Here is a 20860-nt window from a genome sequence, read left to right as displayed (position 1 = left end):
TGGTGCAATATCTTGTAGCCAAACTATTGATGGCTTGCCATATTGGTTTAGATAAACAAGAATCTGATGCTGGAGCTCTGGCATGCAGGATGGGCATTATTTACCGTTACATGTACAAAGGTCAGTCCCTCTCTTCAGAGAATTTGGCAAAGATGGAGGCCTAAGAAGTATGACTCAGCATTTGCACTGTGCATGCGTGTGTGTGTGTGTGTGTGTGTGTGTGTGTGTGTGTGTGTGTGTGTGTGTGTGATGAGAGTTATTTGTATTCTCTTCGTTAGTAGAGCAGCTGCAACAATATCACCTCTACACCACACATACTCACACACACCAGATGCCCACTGTGTTGCTCCAACAGACTGTCAAAAGATTTTTTTGGTATATGTCCCATTTATTATTTTATTCTTGGCACGTTATTCTTACAGCCATTGTCAGCTCCTCTACTTCATGAGGTTTTGTTTTTCAAACCAAACTAATTAAAGCAGAGGAAGAGTATTTAGTGTTTATCTCTGTGTCCATTTCACTGCTGAGCTAAAGTTTGTGGTTGCACATCAGCACAATTCTTATCGTCTGGATCTGTGTACTTTCTGATTCAGAGCTTGGCCCTTCTTTCTTAACAACACACACAGCACACACACAGCTCCCAGCTGCTTTCCCGTTGCAACCTTGACGCAGTTCCAATTTCAGTTTTTTTAATTAGTGTCAGGAAGTTGAAGGTACTTGCTGTTTTTTCCCCCCAACTATCTCTAAAAACTCTTTTCTCCCGTTCTGACTCACACGCCCTCATAATTTGCTTTGTCATCTATCACACATCTGTCATGTCCAGAATATGTCCTTCTCTCCAAATGGAAAAACAAAATCACCAGGATTATGAAATACAGGACAAGTTAACAGTGAAACAGAAAAACACTACACACAGCCAAAAAAATGAGGAAAGAACCTCCCAGTTTGGATTAAGAGTCTCCTCTCTTTTAGGAAAACACTTAACAAAATGCTGAAATTCTTTAGTTGTAGGTACAGGATAGTTTAAGGGAACAGTGCTTCTCTGAGCACATTTGTTACAGCACTGCAGCAGTGTTGTAGGCAGGGGGACGTGCCTCAATAAATCAACCAGCAGGGACAAATTTAATTTCAAGGAGAAATATTGCTGCTTGGGAGAGGAGATACCGAAGCCTTTAGGGACCAGAGGAGGTACAGTACAGTGCGAAGGGAGAAAGAGTGAGAAAGAGTGCTAACAAGGGCATCACAGCCATGGAGGAAAACTACACCAGCCTGCAGGAGCTCACAGACCAACCCACACCTGGAGGGAACAGGCCTATTATCGAACACAGTAACGGTATTTTTAGCATAAATGTGACAGATATTGATCATTTTAATTGTGGAACATATCTACATGTAAAGTAAGTAGTCCTATAGTTACTCAAGTGACCTAGTTTTCTTCTTTGTAATGTGACCATTACTTAACAACATTTAAGAGTGGAAAGGTTTTATTTGAAAAGAGAGATTATTTTAGTCTGATGAAGGTGAAATGAATTAGGACACGAGTCAACTAAGATTGGTTTATTCACACGTGTGGTCAGACCCAAAGTGGAATAAAATGAGGTTTGGATCTTCGGACAGGCCCCCATTTGTAACTGATGGGCTCAGAGAGAACAAATGGAGGCTCGTCCAGGATTCCAAACCTGAAAATTAAATCCAGCCTTAGTGTGGCAAATAAGGAATTGCTGCTTTTAAGAAGAGTAGACTTAGGCGCCTTGGATTGTTAGTATTGTGAGATAACTTTTTAGTTACTATTTAGTACTTAACTGTACTGAAAGATCCCCTCTAGAAAAGCATTAAGACATATACAAATAGTGTGCTTGGAACAATTATGCGTATATAATCTGCAACAAAAGTATGATTTCCACTTTAAAATCCTAAAAAATTAAATATGACGTATTTATTATAAATTAAACTCACAGAACTATATGAAATAGTCGTAATGAGCTCTTCCTGAATCAACAAGATACACGTTTATGCATCAGTAAAAATGAAACTGTAATATAATATATCATATATTTCTGTACATTAAATTAAGATTAAGATTAAGTTTTGAATGCAGGACTTTTACTTGTATTGGCATTGTTACTTTTAGCTAAGGATCTGAATTCTCTGCCACTGCTACTGAATCTGTCTTCATTATGTATTTTTGTGCCTGTGTGCATAAAGAGACACCAATAAACCGAGTATCCACTTGACCTAACTTTCAGCAGACGTGCAAGTATTATCTTTTGGGATTAGTAAATATTATGAAGCTAAATTCTGGTCAAATGTTTTCGCTCTACAATATCCTTTTGCTCAAAGTCTGCACTTTATACTACACCAGAGGATTAAAAATGGTGAATTGACGGCAACCATGCTGAGGACTGTTTTGTGTCTAATCAGACTCCCGGGGACTGAAGCGGGGCATTGAGTGTTTGAGGAGTCAGACGGCTCTCCTGATGGTTATTGGCTTTTTGGCCTCCATCTGCACCAACATCGTACTCACTGTCCTGTGTAAGTGTAAACACTGTCTTGCAACCTTCTGTGTTCCCTGCCCTCCAGTCAGAGTATGTATATCTGCCCGTCTGTCTCTCTGTCTCACTCTATTCCTCACTCGTGCTGATTATTCTCTCTTTATTTCAGCTCAGTGTGCTTTTGGACACCTATAATTGGCAATAAAAAAGATAAAGCGCTCTCTCCAGTCCAGTGAGGGTCATGTAATAGAAAAAGCACAAAAGTCCATAATTGTGAAATATTTCTCCTGCAGGGCCAACAGTCTCTGGCAGCTCAGCCTGATAATGTGCTTGTGAGGACACTCTCATTTAAAACAAACACCACTGGGGCTGTACGTGCTTGATCTATTACCACCACGACACACACACACACACACACACACACACACACACTCATACATACAGAGACAGAAGCTATTGAGCACAATTTCAGTATATGAAAGTGATGACTTGCAACAAGAAGGAAATAAAAAGAAACATGTAACACTTTCTATGACAACTGGATGCGTGACCCATTGTAAGACTCTCAATACAGAAAAAATAGATTAAATTCTACTTTATGAATATGGCATAGACGATCACATTAGGTACTATATCATGATAAATAAGCCAATAGTCCTGTAGGCATTGCTATTGTGGGTCAAGTCAGCTGGTAATATAAATGTTTTCACTTTATTTAGGTTGACTGCTCTTTATTTGCTATTTAATGGCACATTAACTGCACAGTAACCCACATCTACCATCTGAAAAATGAAACCCATTGTAAAAATTAAATCATAAAATATGAATTAGCACAATTTTCATGTGGGTTTTTTGTTTATCTACGTGTTTCATCTCACTACAGCACCTGCACCTGTGTTTGCATCAGCAGGTTTGCCAGGAAATTATAATATGTCACAGTTTATGAAGAAGAACACATTTTTTGTAATACAAGTCAATTCTGATCTTCACTAACCACAGCAAAACATGTCAGACGGGAAGAGGCCTAACTTTCATTTCCTCTGAACCTGACCAGTGACAATACTAATGCTCCTATAGTATAGACTAATACCGTAATCTTTAAGTGAAAGACACATATATCTTTATTCATGAGTTATATTACATCAATTGCTCTTCTCAGAGAGCATTATTTCTTTCATTATAGCATTACGAAATATTTTAATAGGCAAAGGGCTTGTGGCAACATAAACAGAGGAAACACAAATGTGGAAAAATATCTGGCAATGAAACCAGAGAAAGTTCATGTTGTAAATGATAATTCTTTACAGCCGCAAGGGAGCTCATATAAACTCAATTATGCCAGCAACAGCAGCAATAAACTCTTACAGAGATTCACAGACTGTACAGAGAAGAATCGTATGTTTGAAGAGGGAGAAATTAGTGGTGTGTGAGAAAATACAACAGTATTTTGTTTTTAGTTCCGATTTTATGGGTGGAAATGTTGGTCGACCACTTTTGGTCATACCTAAATATCTCAACATCTATCAAATAATACTCATGTTTCCCAGAGGATCAATCCTAAGCACTTTGGTGATCCCCTGACTTTTTCTCTAGCACATCAGGTTCACATTTTTAGCTTTGATGTTTTATCAATTACTGGATGGACGGCCTTATCTATCTATCTATCTATCTATCTATCTATCTATCTATCTATCTATCTATCTATCTATCTATCTATCTATCTATCTATCTATCTATCTATCTATCTATGTTCTCAGTGACTGGCAGCTCGGTGCCAGGTGCACCCCAGGACTCCTCAACTCTGGGTTTGAAACTAACCTCGGTGCAGAGACGTTTCATCCAGCTGTGTGAGGACTACACCGCCCTGGGGCAGAGCTGTTCAAAGACAGGTGGCAGGATGTAGATCAAACCTGTACACGATCTTTATTTCCTGCTTTTTCTTTGATTTACTGTTCCCCTCATCCTTTTATCTCGCCCACTCTGATTAACAGTTAAGCCGTGCAAGCAGTGTCCTGAAGGATGGCTGCATGTCGGAGATCAGTGTTACTACTTCAGCACAGACAAGCTGGACTGGCTGAAGAGCAGAGACAGCTGTGCAGACATGGGCAGTCACCTTACCATACTGCACACCATGGAACAGCATGTAAGTGTGTGTGTGTGTGTGTGTGTGTGTGTGTGTGTGTGTGTGTGTGTGAACAAGTCTCTTAAACTCAACACACCTTACACAACTTATCAACAAACTTCATGAACAGAAATGAGCACTTTGCCTGTGGAGCCCTGCTGACCAGCACAGGTGTTCCTCATTCCCCTTAATTGGGTCGGTTACTGTGTGCTGTCCGCAGGAGAAACAAACTGAAGACATCAGGGTGTGTGTGTGTGTGTGTGTGTGTGTGTGTGTGTGTGTGTGTGTGTGTGTGTGTGTGTAAAGATGGGAAACATAAAGACATTTTTGCAAGGCAAGGTCACTTTATCTTGGCTTTACTTTTACAAAGGCACAGTTTAAGATGAGAAGTGAAAGACTAAACAAGCCTTTTTCACAGCAGACATTTTGTCTTTGTCATTGTAGGAAAGGTGCAGTTGTTACAAATACCATTAACGATGGCACTGTTCAATTCAAATGTCCCAGTAAGTCATGGCAGTGTGACATTCAGTGTGAAACTGAAGCAGTTAAATGGAATTCAACCACCATTCATTCATTTTATGTGAAGATGTCTTCCATGCAAAAGGCCTATCCACAATCCAAATGTTAACAAAAAGAAAGTATCCAAGCTACAAGCAGACAATCAAGAACACAATCAAAACACAAAGGTCTCAGTAACATTTAAGCAGTTTAGTCTGTAAACTGATGTTGTTAAAGGTCCGGTGTGTAACATTTATGCAGAAATTGAATATAATATTCATAGCTATGTTTAATTCATGTTTAATCTCCTGAAAAAAAGAATTGTTGTAATTTCATTACCTTAGAATGAGCTGTTTTTATCTACAGAGGGAAGCATTTGCTCTTCCACACAGACCGCCATTTTTCTACGGTACCAAACACTGGCTCTAGATAGGGCCTTTTGCGTTTTTCGCAGCCACCGTAGTTTCCCCTACACACTTAGAAAGCTGAGCTGTATTCAAATGGTTGCAATCTGCCATTTCCCCACCAGATGCCACTGAATCCTCCACACAAGTATGTAAAGGCCAATAGGGAGACATTTTGACGTCTGTGTATTTCTCTTTTTCTTATCTGCTGTGTTACACATCTGTAACATCTGTGGCTGCTGTAACAAGTGAATTTCCCCAGTGTGGGATCAATAAAGTCTATCTTATCTTATCTTACTACAAGTCAAAATGTCTGCTGTGAAAATGATCTATTATGTGCCTTAAATGTTCATGTTCAAGAATTACACATGATGTCTTTAAAGAGTAAGAAGATTTGGTCAATAACTGAAGATCCTTCCCGGTATGATAAAACCCATCTTCCCATCTATAAAGGACTGTTAAAGGGGTTAAGACTTGGTATTAGAGTTACATTTAGGTTTAATGATTTAGGGTTTTGCTGTTGGGAATGTAATATGTCGATGATGTGTGTGTTTCTGTGTTTAACTTCAGGACGCTCTGGAAAAAGAAGTCAGGAAAATTGGTGGATTTGATTACCACTTCTGGATCGGACTGTCTGATTTAGAGAAGGAGGGAGACTGGAGATGGGTGGACAACACAACATTGCAACATGAGTACCATCTAATTTTAATATTTAATGCAATAAATAATTTGTCCAGGAAGAACCCAAAGCGTCCAAAGCTAAATAAGAAGCCTGTTTTATCATTTGCAAAATCAAAATAAATATAAAGTTTATTTTAAATAGACACACAATAATGTCCATTCTTGTATCAAAATCTGCACTTGAGCCTGTTTTTCACATTTGTCAGAAATGTTCACAGTAGTTAATTAAAGCTTACTCCGTCTATCCCGCTCTCCTCCTCTCTTTCTCTGACACAGATATTGGGATCAGTTGAGCTCAGAGCCAGATAACCACCTGTCAGGAGGGGTATATGGAGAGGACTGTGCCACCTTAAACAGCCACTCAAAGACATGGTTTGATGTTCCTTGTGATCACATTTATAAAAGGATCTGCCAGATGGATTTCATTCAGTTAAACTGAGTCTTCATACAGCTGAAAATACTGCAGGAAGTGTGGAAACTACACAAGGTTGTAGCAGAAAAACCTGAATTTAATGGATACATGTTTGAGATTACAGAAAATTGAACTTGTACATCTTGTATACCATTGTATTGAGATACCTCTTATTAGAGGAATTAACCAGGGAGTAAGTTGCATTGAGTGAGAGTGTGTACGTTTAAGAAAGATATTTCATTAAAAGAGAAGATTTTAGATTAGGATGTTTTTTTTAACACTTTAACAATGTTGTCAGCTGACTATTTTTGGTGTGTGTCCATTTACAATTAAGTAGCCTATTATTGGATTTAGTTTTAAGATCATATGTTAGATCAACCAGGGAAAACTAAAGGTGTTCACTTTACAACGTTTAATGCCATGAATGTTCAATTTCAATTCAATTCAGTTTTATTTGTATAGCGCCGATTTATAACAGAAGTTATCTCAGGACACTTTTCAAATAGAGCAGGTCTAGACCAAACTCTTTTTTGTCACTCCGAGAAGTTTGATGCATGATTATCACAATTCAAAAATTGAGCTGCAAATTACTTCAGAAATAACATTGTGGATTGTTTAGAGTTGTTTTCCCATTAAGTTTGATCATATTGCTTCCCTGCACTATAGTTCAGACTTTTGAGACTAAATGTATGTCAATAAAATTGTCTTTTTTATATATCTTACGTTTTTGTGTCTACCTTATTGTACTTCCACACAGCCTACTGACACATTAACCATGTGTGTCATTGATGTAACTGGAGCCTACTATACAGGAAAAAAAGTGATTATCAACATTTTTTGAATGTGACGACTTTAAATAAAGCTAGGTGTGACCACTTGTTACATGATGACTATAGTGCAGAGGTCCCAAACATGGGGGTCGTCCTGACCCCAGTAGGGGTCGCCAAAGCTTCATAAGGGGTTGTGAGGCCTACTTGATTTTAATGCATGCCAGAAAACTTGAAAAGTATATATATAGATATAATATCTATATATACACAGTAGGCCTATATCTCATCATTTGGTTCACTGCTGTGAGGAAAAGTGAATATAAATTGTTAAATAAACTGTCTAATAGAACAAAGGCCAAGCATGAGGGACAAGAAAACACAGAATTTGTCAAAAAAGAATCCTGTTAAGTATGTATGATTGTTTAATATATATATATATTAAAAAATACATAATAGAGACAGAGAATTGTATAAAAAGTTCCCTAAACAGGATATATAGTGCTAAATGTTCATCCAAATAACTCGTTTTACACAAACTTCTTGCAGTTACTGAAAAAACTGTCTGGGTTAATTGTACATTTTTGAATATAATATGAAATATCCATAAAACATGTCACCTAAGCAGGGGGCCATCACTTTACTAAATTATAAAAAATAAAAAAAGGGTTGGGGACCTTTACCTTTGCGTAAAATGAGTGGTGACTTTGCCTTCTTGGATTGTTTCTTTAAATTAAAGTGAGTTAAAATAGAAAATACAATAAGTAAAGACAAGGCAGAAGACTAATGTACTAATGTTTAATTGTTCTGCGATCCCCTCACATTTGTTCTCCACAGTTTCAGACGGTATAAATCACATGACCGCTAGATGACGCTGTTCTGCCTGATGCCCCTCGTACAGACGATGACCGACGGCTCGGTTGGTCCCGCCCACTTCCCCCTGTATTGTCCAATCAAAACCTACGTTGCTTTGTTGTCGTGCGTGTGCTGACAGCGGAACTGAACAATCGTCAGGCTGTCTACTAGAAACCAACAAAACAAGGTAAATTTGATCGCACACAGCCTTATTTTGACACTTTTGCAGAGACATGTACGTGCATGTCGTATTTCCCGGCTATTTCTACATTATCGTGGTATGATTTGAGTCACCGGAGCGGCTTTAAAGTGAACCGAGGCCTAACGTCAACGGTGAAGTGAAGCCTTGCGGTTGGTTAGCTGTTAGCATCCGAGCTAGCATGACACATTGAGCTTGAAGAAGAGCGTACACGTATTTTAAAGAGAACCGTTCATCTAAAAAAAAATGTCTGAAACAAAAGTGTATGTTTTGTACGCGAAGCACTTCATCTGGGATTTGCGTCGCTGTTTGTTGACAGGTAAGGTCATTAGCTTTAATGTTAGCCGGGTGATGTAGCGCAGGAGCCGGTGGAGCTAACGCTACCGTGGAGGAGGAAGCCCTTTAATAACTACTCAACCACCTTATTCCTTCATCTATCTTTAAAAACTCCTCTTTAGGGTTTGGTTGATAGTTTTAACATTTAAGTGAGGGCTTTGGACAGAAAACCAGCGCTGCATATTGTGGTAAAAACATTATGTTGCTATGATTTTGGCAGATATTCCAGTTGCAATGTGATTCATTATTAGTTTGGGAATTATCATTTTGGCATCAGAAATTTAATTTTCACAGAAATCATGACATGTTTTGGAGTCTGTACCAAACAAACATGTTCTTATAAATCTGAAGAACAAGATTTGTAGACCAGATCAGTACTTACTCACTACTTACAGTACAGTACTTCATTATAATGCTGTTTGTCACACATTTTACAATATAAGTTAAGATTTGCAGCTTCTGTGATTTGCATATTGCACATGACCATATTTCGTGTGTCTGTCTGGCTGTGGGATTTAACTCTACTAACACAAGTCTGCCTGTTACTGTTTGAGTACTCTGTGTCGTAGCCTTTCTGTATTTGTAGTTTGTTGTGTATATTTCACTTTCAGAAGGTTTATTTTATGTCTGTTATTGATTATGGACATATTCTGTATTGTCATGCTGCCCCACTGGTACTTCAGCACCCTATATATCACAGTGCATGACGCTGTATCACAAATGACAAATTTTGTACCCATCAGGAAATCCATCCAACCTTTTGATACAGGTTTACAGGCAAGAAGAAATAGCCCTCTTATGTTATTCGTTTAGAAAGCTGTACTGTAAAAGCTTCCAAACTACCTCTCATTTCTACTCTCTTTTAAATCTAGTAACTACAGTACACGATCCACTAACTACCCAATCTTAGATTTCCCTCTTGTACTCACTAATGTTGGTAGGTGTTTGGGTTTTATTGTGATTCTTGGACCTGTTTTTATTAATTTATTAATTAATTCTATTGTAGGATTGTGTGTGCCTGTTGTTCTCAGGTCTCTCTTGTCTTAATCTCATTGAGGCCACCTGATTAAATAAAGATTAATAACATTTAACTCAGACAGTAGTTTTTCTGAAGTAGTGTAATACGCCATTTGAAATCACCGCCATTATAAAGTAGAAATTTAGTTTAGTCCCCATTGTGAGCAACAAAAAGCTGACAAAATCTGAGCCTTTTACAGTAAATGTTCAGTCAACAACCAATCTGAAGATGTCCCTATGACCTCTGGGAAATTGTGATGACATAGTTCACACTTTTGTGACTGATTTTATTGTAGTGAAACGTCCAGTGTGTAACATTTAGGAAACTCTATTGGCAGACATGGAATATAATATTCATAGATAAGTTTTCATTTTGAATCACCATGTTTCTACGGTAACCCAGAAGAGATTAACCAAACACCGGCCCTAGATAAGCGACCACTGTAGTTTCTTCCTTGTGGTTTAAGATATGATAACATCAGATGTTTCTTTATTGATCCCCTGTGGGAGAAATTCAAGTCAGACACAGCAGCATAGGGGAATGTAGTGCAAAAAGTTTGAAAGTACAACCAAGAATCACAAAAAAATATATAATATAATAAGATATAATAGAAAATATAAGACTATAATGAAAAATATATACACTGTATGCAGTATGCATTATCAAGAATGGTGTGCAAAATATTTTAAGCAGCGTATAACTTTGAAAGAGAGGATGTTGCAGTCTGCAGCTACACCGCTAGTGCCACTACATCCTACACACTGGGCCTGTAATCATTAATCTCACACACACACACACACACACACGTATATCATACAGTCATTTTCTCCTTTGCATAAAAAAGTTCCACAAGCGTTACCATTGTTCTCATACATTTTTAATTATGTATATCTTTAAAGTGCTTTCATTTCGACATTGCAATGATCTTATCACTGCTTTCATTTAACAGTTAACTTCTTAAGATAAACTTTTGCTTTCTCTAATGTAGCTTCACGGTCCTTAAAGTATTGAGGCTATGATGTTTACACACAGTGAAATACCCAAACTCAAGACTCTTTATGGCTGCATGCTTCCATTCTATACTGCAGGTTGTTAAAGGGTTGAATCAGGGTTTTCTCTTTGTGTTATATGAGAATTTGAATTGAATTTCCATTTGAACCCTAATTTCAAAACGTATAGTGCATCCCTTTGCGCTTAGGGGTACTTGGAATTATTATTTTATATATTATATATTGTTTTCTGTTTATTTATTTTTTATATCTCACCAAGGTACTTTGAATCTGAACAGCTGCATCCTGAATATTGAGCAGCTACACATATTCCTCCAGCCATATCTCACTGAAATGCAGCCAGGTCTGTCCTTTTTAAATTCAATAGAAATAAACACATGGATGCAATCCAGCCTCACATTCGGTTAATTTGACTTTTAAAATCTCCTGAAATGGAAAGAGCTACTGTTTCTAAAACAGTGTAGGTTAATTTGTTTGGCTGCAACACATGCCTGCTCATCTGTTCAGCTTGCCTGAAAATACGCTCTTTAGACCTCCTTGATGGCAGTCCAGTGGGACAACATAGATGTGCATGTGTGCATCTAAATGTAGCAGATTTAGGATGATACAATACATCAGAACCATAAGCACTGATTCACATGAATAAGAACCAGTCAGACTAGTCTTTGCTCAGGAGTGTGAATCCAGACTCTCTGTTGCATTAATTTTAGGATCTGGCCTCAGGTAATAAAACCAGAATGATGCAACTGCAATAACTTTATTATGTATGTGTAAGACTAAACTTCCCTTGTGTCCTAACTAAGATATGTCTTCTGGGATTAAGATCTTAAAATATCCCATCAACATCAAGAGGACGTCTCCTCACTAGTGATGGGAATAACGGCGTTATATATAACGGCGTTACTAATCTAATTGATTACTCTTCCCATCTTAATAACGCCGTTACCGTTACTGCCAAAAAATGCGGCGAGTTATTATAATTGAAGCAGTTTTTTTCATCAGACCAACTAGATCTCTGAGCCGAGAGGCAAAGACCTTTTTTACTGTTCTTCCTTGGTTAGTTGGCAGTGCACGAGACAAGCGCATAAATGCTGACGATTGGCTGAGGTTGAGTAAAATTTCACGGTAAGCCAATCAGAGGTAGAGTTGGACGGGTGTTCGAAAGCACGCATAGTCTGACACACAACGAACAATACAAGCGAGTCAGTCAACGAGAGACAGGTATGGCGAGCCCAAATAATCCAAAAGTAGCCTTCTCTAAATGGAAGTATATTCATTACTTTCCCCTCCAAGAAATTAAAGGAAACATGAAATGTACATTATGCTATTATTATTATGTTAGATAGAAAGCACCTCATATTGTTACACTGTTCTACTTTTTCGAGGAAGAAAATACTTGAAGTACAGTATATCTACCAATTGTCTGAAGTTTATTTTTGTTTTATTTACACTACAAAGAGTGTATATATTTTTTATTTATTTTTGGTATAGTGCTTAACAAGCATATATTAATTTTGCCCAGTTGTGGCCTGTTGAGGGGCAATAAATATCAAAAGTTCCAAAACATCTATTGTGTTATTTTTTATCGATCCACTATATAAACATAATATCTACATACATGGCATTTGATTGGAGGCTAGTCTCACTTTGTCCCACAGCAACATTAAAACAGTTTAGATTTGTGTACATTGTTTCTGTTAATAATGTATTAAGTGTCCATTTCATTATAATATTCAGATTTATCATAAATAATTGAACATGCACGTGTATTTTAAGTTCCGTTAAAGAGGGGTGGAGGTGGGGTCACATTTGAGTATTTAAAAATTTACTTGAAAGTAATGCAATAGTTACTTTCTGAAGTAACTAGTTACTTTTATAATTTGTAACTGAGTAACTAATTTAGTTACTTTTTGGAAGTAACTTGCCCAACACTGCTCCTCACATTGGGATATCATTTAATTCTGCTGTCTGTGTCAATGCATTTTTACACACACACAGCCGTATATGTTTATGCGCATGTCTAAACTGTGCCTGTATCGCTTGTAGTTTTGCTGCAGTTTACAGTATAATATAAATATACCATATTCAATAAAATGTTCTGAAACAAATGCAAATGTGACACAAAAAGGATTTGATTATTATTTTGGCCAGTGAATATTTCATCTGCCAGTCCCCATGGCTGTTAATTTCAGTCACTGATAAGATAAGATACTCCTTTATTGATCCCCCATAGGAGAAATTCAAGTTAGGCACAGCAAACAGCAATTAGCAAGTATAATAAAAATAAAATAAAACATAAAATACAATACTGCATCTTTTCCGTGCTATTCTTTTTTATATTTGGGTAATTTTAATATACAGTTTAGAGTCCGGACAAAGTACAGAAACACTGACATGACATTTTTGCATCAGGAAATGGTCTTGTTTTGTTTTTTGTTTGTTTGTTTTTTCGAAAATAACTTTCTGGAGACTATCTGCTGGAGGCTCCGACAGATTCCTATCACTACTTAGGTAGTTATTCTGGTGTTGCCCTCAGCCCAGGGTGCATTTGCATCGTGTCTCTATGCAGGGAATGGATTTTGATGAATATACATGGCCCTGCTTCGCATTCATTACACTGCCCATATTGGTGCTACCTAGTGCAGCTATTCTTCCACCATCTGAATAGCTCTCCAGGTAATTTGAGGGTTAAGTACTTTGGTCAAGAGTACTTGGCCGTTAGACGTTAAATAAAAAGGGGGTATTGTTCGTTCAATTTTATGTCCTTTCACCAGACCACAAGTGGCTGAATTATCATTCAAGGGGCGTGACGAAGATACCTACATGCTGTGTTCATTAATAGAGCTTTGATAATAGAGTATTTATGGAAAGACTGTGACACGCTGTCCCTAGATGAAATTTTCCACCACCATCATATAAAGTGGCAGTGCAGAGGGCGGTAACAGATATGTAATTTCCTTGATTATTATCATACTTGTACTTTTTAAATAACTCTGTTGCTCGTATATGTCTCAGTAGTACTTTTGTCTAACCTGTTAACCATGTGTTGTGTCACCTGTGTCCCCTGGCATCAGATGGAGGTGGAGCAGCTCCTGTCTCTGTCAGGCTCAGCACTGGCCCAGGCTGTCAGCTCTCTGCTGGAGACCCCAGGCCTCTACGTCTTCTCTGACATCCTGGAGCTGCCAAATGTCAGAGAGGTAAACACACACACACTCTGGCACTTTATCTTCCTCACCCTTTGTGTCTTTTGGGGAACCTTTTCAGACCTGGCATGAAAAAAATCTGTCTTAATCACAACTAGACTAGTCTCACAAGTTGTTAATGAATCCAAGGCACATGGAGAATCTGATCAACCAAACCACATTCAGAGGGGTCAGTGATGCATGTGACCACATTGTGAGTGTAGCATCAACACAACTGTATTTCCTAACTGCGTTGGACCACAATTATTATCTATCCAAGTGGAAATGCGTATACATTTGTGCAGCAATGATGTAATCAAAGTCACAATTCACCTCCCAATTAACACATTTATATATAGAAATCCTGAGCGTGATGCTGCTATCCATTTTAAAAAGCACATTAGCAACATATTATATGTTGTTTGTTAAACGTGCATGAGATTACGCAGTTAACACCCTATTTTGGAAGTGCTGCTGTTACAGTGGAGTAGGATTGTTCAGCATCGTCGTTCCATTCTTTAAGGAAAGCCTTAGAAAAGATGCAGACCAGCAGGTATATTTACTAAGGATTTGTGTCCCTTTTTATGGACTGCATTTGTCCTTATTTACTTAAAAGCCACACCAGGTTTTTGCGCTGGTAAAATGGAAGATAGGCGGCACTGCTGAAGAATGCGTACAGAGGAGATTGAGTATGAAATGTAAGGGCTGTGAAAAGCAGGTGTAAAGTCTACAGCGCTGTTTTATTGGATAAACAGAAAGGGAAAGAGACTAGCCGGGTCAAAACACAGTGAGAGAAATGTCTTCTTCACACAATAAAAATACAGTGCAGTGAAGATTATTACAGCAAATTAAAAAGATGCATTATAAAGTTCCCTCAGTCGAAAGAGCAGCGATGCAACAGCCTGTTATTATAACACAAAGCTGTACCTCCCGGTATCTCCTAAGTGTTTTTCCTGACTTTAATAGCAGGTCCAGTGGAATATGAATGAATCAGCCAATACTTACTAAGTAGGCCTGTTAGATTATTTTTACCAGTGTACAGCAATAATCTAGTCAGAGGACTTTTAAAGTTTTATCAAAAATCTCCCTCAACATTGGGCTATTTATAATATTTCCTCATGTACAGGCTTCCTCTTGGGGGAAGAATAAACGCCTGCATTTCTAAGTGTCTTCAATATTTGTGGCTTAACAGCAGAGAACACTTTCCTTTTGCTTTTCACTGCTTGCAATGCGCAACACTTGAAACACTTCAATCACCTAAACTCAAATTAACCCAGCATTTATAGAAATCAGATGAACTGCAGCTCATTTACATTGAAATAGAAAAAATTGAGGTTACAGAAAATTTGGTGCCTGTGGTGGAAAGCCTGTTTGCTAAACCTAGGCTGTATCCGCCCCAAGTTTTTACTGTAACAGGTAAAAGAGGGAAACAGAAGAATCCATATGGTAGAACAGTTGCACAATCTTGTAAAATTTCATGGCCAAGACAGACATCTGCTGATGGCTTCAAATCAGAGAAACATTGTGGAAGTGATTCCCTATTTGAATATTGAACAGGGATCTGTAGGAAAGAATCACTGGAGACAGATTTTGATGCCAGGTGTGAATGCAACCCTTGTCAAATTAATAAAAATATGGCAGAATATAAGTAGTGAAGTCTGCATATGATCTCTCTCGCTCTCTCCTACTCTCACTGAGTCTCAGCAAGACCCTCTCCTCAGAGTTGCTCATTGTGCATCAATAAAATACAGTTGCACGTTTTTTTTTTTAATTGTAGAGTCTCATTACTTCTGTGTTCTGCCACATCTTTTTCTCTTTCCCCACATCTTCCCTCTAAACCACAGCTGGAGAATGGCCCTCATGCACCAGTGTACCAGCTCCTCAACCTCTTTGCCTATGGAACCTACTGCGACTACAAAGGTATTTGCAGTGGCAGCACAGTGTAAATAAGTAATAGGGCAGCCCTGCAACTCTTTTATTATGAGCTGTATTTCTTTGCTGCAAGGCAGGCACCTTGACACGGCAGCTTAAACTCCCTCACCTGAGACACTGCAGGCAGGTTATTCACAGACAAAATTACTGGAGTGCTTTTATCTGTTTGGGCAACTTTTCATCAGGTGTTCCGATTGGCTGACAATTGTCTGTTTCACAGCAGTGCCGGCACAAATGAACAATAAACTAATCTTTTGTGACTTAATTTGCTGTCTGTGTAATGCGTCGGGAAGCTCCAACAAGAAGTGGAATGTTAATTATGTCTAATTTTATGCTGAATATCAACCAATAGCCTGGAAAAAGAATGTAGCCTACTTTTATTGTTCCTTTCCCTTCCCTTTCGAGTCACGTCGACAGGGAGCACATTTACTTTCATAGAGCTGTGTAGTGGAGCCCTTAGAGGAGCTGTCAGAGCTGCTGTCTCGGAGGCTGTGAGTCCTGTCACCAGGGGAGCATGGCAGCGGGAGACACGGTCGCTGGAGACCGACTTCCTCCCGACTTCCTCCCGACTATGTTCTCTCTGACTGCTTAAACAGCTTCACACTCACCTACGTATCTCTGTGTCACATTACACTTCAAAGTAATAAGTAGTGCCTCGATTATGTGTGACTATTTGACCCCTCAGAGAAGTGACACTTACACACTGCTCTGGTATATTTTTTTCCCATTGAGACTCTTTTTATTTTATGCTCTTGTCTGCTGCTGTAGAGAGAGCAGCCTCTCTTCCCGAGTTGACCCCCGCACAAAGAAACAAACTCCGCCATCTGTCCATCATCAGCCTGGCGTCCAACCTCAAGGTACTGGTTCATTCTTCACTCTTTGCATTTTTTTTCCCCTCAGAGAAGTGCGGATGAACTGTATAAAATAAATCTACTATGTGCAGCCATCATATTGCTGTAGGCTTCATAAAGCAATATATCAATGATGTGTTAACAATTCTGCTTTTAGATATGGCTTTGCTATTTTGTTCGTAAAGTTCACGTGAGGACGAGCCTTTCACTCATGAGAGAAAGTTACCAGCACAACTACTACAGCTCGTGTCATTTTAGACTCCTTACCCGTCTCCATGTTCATGCACCTTCTAGCCACACTGCTTATGCCCTTTTCTTTCTCTGCTCCTGATAAATAATTGATTCATTATTCTCACCAGCTCTGTCCTTTTTTTTTTTCTTTTTACTTTATCTCACTTTCCATTACCATTGCTCCTTTCACTCTTGCCCTTGTTTTTCCTCTTTAATATGTCACTGCTTTCCTTGCATGTAGGCTTGAGCTCTCTAATTGCCCAGTGGATGATTGTTAAATTGCCCAAACTCTTTTTTTTCATCTTCCTCTGGCAGTGACATTTAGATACATTTCATTGTAATGTTTTTATGTTTTTATGAATTTCCATCAAAGTATTAAAGTGGAATCAAATGATCTGCTTGCATACCTTGGTTAAAAAGAAAAGAGAATACAAGGATTAAGGTCTTGTTGTGTATTTTTCTTCCTCCTCAGTGCCTGCCATACTCGCTGCTCCTTCAGCAGCTTGAGCTGAAGAATGTGCGGGAGCTGGAGGACCTGCTGATCGATGCCGTTTACTGTGACATCATCCAGGGCAAACTGGACCAGAGGAACCAGCAGGTGGAGGTAGACTGCAGTGTGGGTCGTGACCTGGGCCCCAACGAGCTCCCAAACATAATCAACACGCTGCAGGAGTGGTCAGTATCCCCTCTATGTGTCTGTGCACACACTTTAGATTCATGTCTCAATTATCTGTTTTCTGAACTTCTGCCTTCCTCCACGCTTTATTTCTCTCTCTCTCTCTCTCTCTCTCTCTCTCTCTCTCTCTCTCTCTCTCTCTCTCTCTCTCTCTCTCTCAGGTGTACAGGGTGTGAGGCGGTGCTGTGTGGTATTGAGGAGCAGGTCACGAGGGCAAACCAATACAGAGAGAGCCAGTTAAAGGTCAAAGTCCAAGTGGAAACAGAGGTCAGTCCCTTATCCCTTATGCCTCCAGTTCTGTCACTCTTCCCCCCCCACCCCCCACCCCACCCCAAGAAGATCCAGTAAATGTGACTCTGCCTTCTTTCGCTTCTCTGTTTTTATGCTTCCAGCTGCTTGTGGTATTTTAGTTTCCCTCTGACTTTATATTCCCTCTAGTTAAAAGAATAGGTTCACAGTTATAAACACTGAAACAGGTTTTGCTTGCTGTAATCATTCCTGCTGTTCGTGTTGGCTGTGAAGAAGACCTCTTCCTAATGTACTTTTAATGTAAGCCATGGGAGGATAAAAATTCAGTCCTCGTTTTGTGAAAAATACATGCAAGGTGGCAGTCTTCTTTGTACAAAATTCAGTCTTTTACTCGCTGTCCTTCAACTGGAACTCAGCAAGGAAATACTGTCTATGGAAACACAAAGAGGGAAATTTGTATTAAATGGACTGTAACCTTTAGAGATATCCACTTTATTTTACCAACTACTGAAGCCTCATATTAACTTCATATGAACTTTGTGGATTTTGTCCCCCTATGGAATGGAAGTGCATTAGGAGGAGAATCTCTTAATGGCCAGTATTAACAGTTGGAACAATTATACTAAACAAAACTTACACATGGGGACCAGACTATTATTTTAAGTTAACTTATCCTTTAACTCATCCCTCCTTTTTAATATCTCATTTTTAATCTCTTCACTTTTCACCTTAGGTCTCAAACCTACAGAAAACGTTAAAGGCCAGTGCCGCCTCTCCGTCATCAGGCCCCGCCCCTGCTGGAGCCGCCTCCAATCAAGACGCCGACCAGCCAGCAGAGCCACGAGACCCTGCCTCCTCTCAGGAACCACGACAGCCTGGCAAAAAAAGTTCAAAGGTGAAAGGGTGAGTAATATGACATCACCTTTGTATGAACTATTATGATGTAGAGGTATGTGGCCACGCACGAGGAGCGAGGCAGCCAAATATTGTCCACATGAGCATCTTTGATGTTGTGCTTTTTTATGCAAATGAACCACCAAAAGATTGCGTAGAAATTGCATTCATTTTTCTAAAGCATGGCCAAACATTTCAGAAATTGAACACATAAAATATGTTTGGCCACGTAGAATAATTTACTGAAATGTTTTATTCAGAATTGCCGTTGCCCTCTTAAATCAAGTTTGTGTTTGTAGTTTTTTCAAGCAAGAAATTCTATTTATTCCTACAAGTCGCAAAATTGGCACAAAAAGCTGCATTTGGAGATTTTTTCCATTATGTTTCTTTTATTGCTGCTTCTCCTTTTGTTCCGTAAAGCACTTTGTAACTGTGGTTTTTGAAAGGTGCTTTATAAATACGGATTTACTTTGTTATAACCACAGCACTATAAAGACTCTACTTCAAACACTAAATTAAAGCCATTAGTCCAATGTTCTTGTAGAGAGCAAAGAACTTGCTATGTTTTCATTTTTTTTTTTTCAATAAACATTAGAAAGCCAGCTGCTGGTGTAAGTGGTTTGTCTGTGTGTGAGTGTGTGCATGTGTCTGCATGAAGTAGCTTTATTATCAGATGCACATCAGTGTTTTGCAGCGGTGTTCTAACCCTGCTATCAGGGACTCTTTCTGTTCTGCTTCCATCCGGCCCAATTACCGATGGCTAATTTCACATCTGTCCTGGATTGTAAAATGTCACTGGATATACAAATGCCCCCACGTGCTCTCCTCCTGAAAGAACTGTTTCCCCCTCCAGTGATCTGAGGAGATGCTTTGCTCGTCTGCTGTTTATGTTGTTGCTGCCGAACAGAAAGCAGTGATTATTTTCTGGCTGCCTGTCACATTTTGATGAAGCATAGAGCCCTATAATTTTCATCATCACTCAGCACTGCACTTCATTCAAATGAAGATCCACTTAATGTTTTGAAATCCAAATTAATGATAGCTTAACCTCAATCCTCGAATTAAAATGAGTTTTGACACCATTTCTTTATAAAGCTATTTAAAGGATGGGACTGATTGTGCAGCAGTTATTATTAGAAGTAGGTTCTTTGCAAAAATTCTTTTTAATTTGCAGAAATAGAAAATCCACTGAGATCACTTTCAATGCAAAAACACTAAATACAGATGTTAAATATTTTAATACAAAGGCACTTTTGCACCCAGGTTGCATCAGTAATGTGCTGGTTTAGTAATGCAAGTGGAAAGTACACATAAAGTAAATCAAGACATTATTTTTGATAAATCCCAAACGAAGTGCTAACGCAGTGTTTCCTACTGGTTGTTTCCCACTCAGGCTGCGCGGCAGTGGGAAGATCTGGTCCAAGTCCAACTGAAGACAAGAGACTGAGATGTAGAGACGGCGGCACTGATGGACACTCTCACTGATAAACGGACACATGGACATGATGACGGACAAACGGGATACATTAAACAATGTCTCCAGTGTTCTCGGGCACTCTTGTCACATACACTCAGCACAATAAAACCAGGAAACTTTGTGGGAACTTTTCTTGTCGTCACCAAATCTCACCTTGATGGATTCAGAAACACACACTGGCTGGAAATGACAGGTGTGACATCCACTCTTGCAGCTCTTAATAGCAGCTGGTGGACTGTCAATGTATACACAAACACACACACACACACACACACACACACACACACACACACACACACACACAAACACACAAAAGAGCACTTTTAACACGTCAGAACCGTCAGCAGGAGTCAGTCGCCTTTGCCCAGAAACAGGATCAGTGTATTTGACGCGTATGTGTGTATCTTTATTGGTTTAAAAATGTTCTTTTGGTTTAGATTAATTCTATGTTGCTTTGTATTTTTTTTTTTTCTCTGCTGAGTTGAGACATGTATAAAATCTGAGTATAAATTGTTGGGAAATAAAACGAAGCCCTGTACTTATCCTGACTGTCTCATTAATGTCACTGTCACTT

General features: G+C 38.8%; 2 protein-coding genes across 3 annotated transcripts; both read left to right on the top strand.

Moving 5' to 3' along the window:
• The first annotated feature begins 934 nt into the window (after window positions 1-934).
• cldc1 (C-type lectin domain containing 1) lies at window positions 935-7331 on the top strand. 2 transcript variants are annotated; one of them, XM_051406169.1, is made up of 6 exons: window positions 935-1333; window positions 2422-2532; window positions 4250-4381; window positions 4484-4635; window positions 6087-6233; window positions 6282-6617. In XM_051406169.1, the coding sequence occupies exons 1-6, from the start codon at window positions 1249-1251 to the stop codon at window positions 6315-6317; spliced, it is 663 nt and encodes a 220-aa protein (XP_051262129.1). In that variant the 5' UTR covers window positions 935-1248; the 3' UTR covers window positions 6318-6617. The 2 variants fall into 2 exon arrangements, with proteins under 2 accessions (XP_051262129.1, XP_051262128.1); XM_051406168.1 differs by having other exon boundaries at window positions 938-1333; window positions 6087-6208; window positions 6474-7331.
• Window positions 7332-8277: 946 nt separating this feature from the next.
• cops7a (COP9 constitutive photomorphogenic homolog subunit 7A) lies at window positions 8278-20828 on the top strand. Its single transcript, XM_051406164.1, has 8 exons — window positions 8278-8418; window positions 13869-13991; window positions 15821-15896; window positions 16677-16765; window positions 17463-17665; window positions 17828-17933; window positions 18649-18818; window positions 20203-20828. Exons 2-8 carry the CDS (start codon window positions 13869-13871, stop codon window positions 20240-20242), a joined length of 807 nt encoding a protein of 268 aa, XP_051262124.1. The 5' UTR covers window positions 8278-8418; the 3' UTR covers window positions 20243-20828.
• The last annotated feature ends 32 nt before the right edge of the window (window positions 20829-20860 follow it).

The sequence above is a fragment of the Dicentrarchus labrax genome, unplaced genomic scaffold (assembly GCF_905237075.1).
Source record: "Dicentrarchus labrax unplaced genomic scaffold, dlabrax2021, whole genome shotgun sequence".
Taxonomy (NCBI): Eukaryota; Metazoa; Chordata; class Actinopteri; family Moronidae; genus Dicentrarchus; species Dicentrarchus labrax.
The sequence above is the reverse complement of the archived record's forward strand: the minus strand, read 5'-3'. Positions and strand labels throughout refer to the sequence as shown.

Bases quoted from the DNA above. Each gene is read 5' to 3' on its own strand.
- cldc1 (XM_051406168.1), top strand. From the start codon at position 1,249: ATGGAGGAAAACTACACCAGCCTGCAGGAGCTCACAGACCAACCCACA. The intron at 2,533-4,249 runs GTAAGTGTAAAC...CTATGTTCTCAG, and splicing joins CATCGTACTCACTGTCCTGT to TGACTGGCAGCTCGGTGCCA. The intron at 4,382-4,483 runs GTGGCAGGATGT...TCTGATTAACAG, and splicing joins GCAGAGCTGTTCAAAGACAG to TTAAGCCGTGCAAGCAGTGT.
- cops7a (XM_051406164.1), top strand. From the start codon at position 13,869: ATGGAGGTGGAGCAGCTCCTGTCTCTGTCAGGCTCAGCACTGGCCCAG. The intron at 13,992-15,820 runs GTAAACACACAC...TCTAAACCACAG, and splicing joins AGCTGCCAAATGTCAGAGAG to CTGGAGAATGGCCCTCATGC. The intron at 17,934-18,648 runs GTCAGTCCCTTA...TTTTCACCTTAG, and splicing joins AAGTCCAAGTGGAAACAGAG to GTCTCAAACCTACAGAAAAC.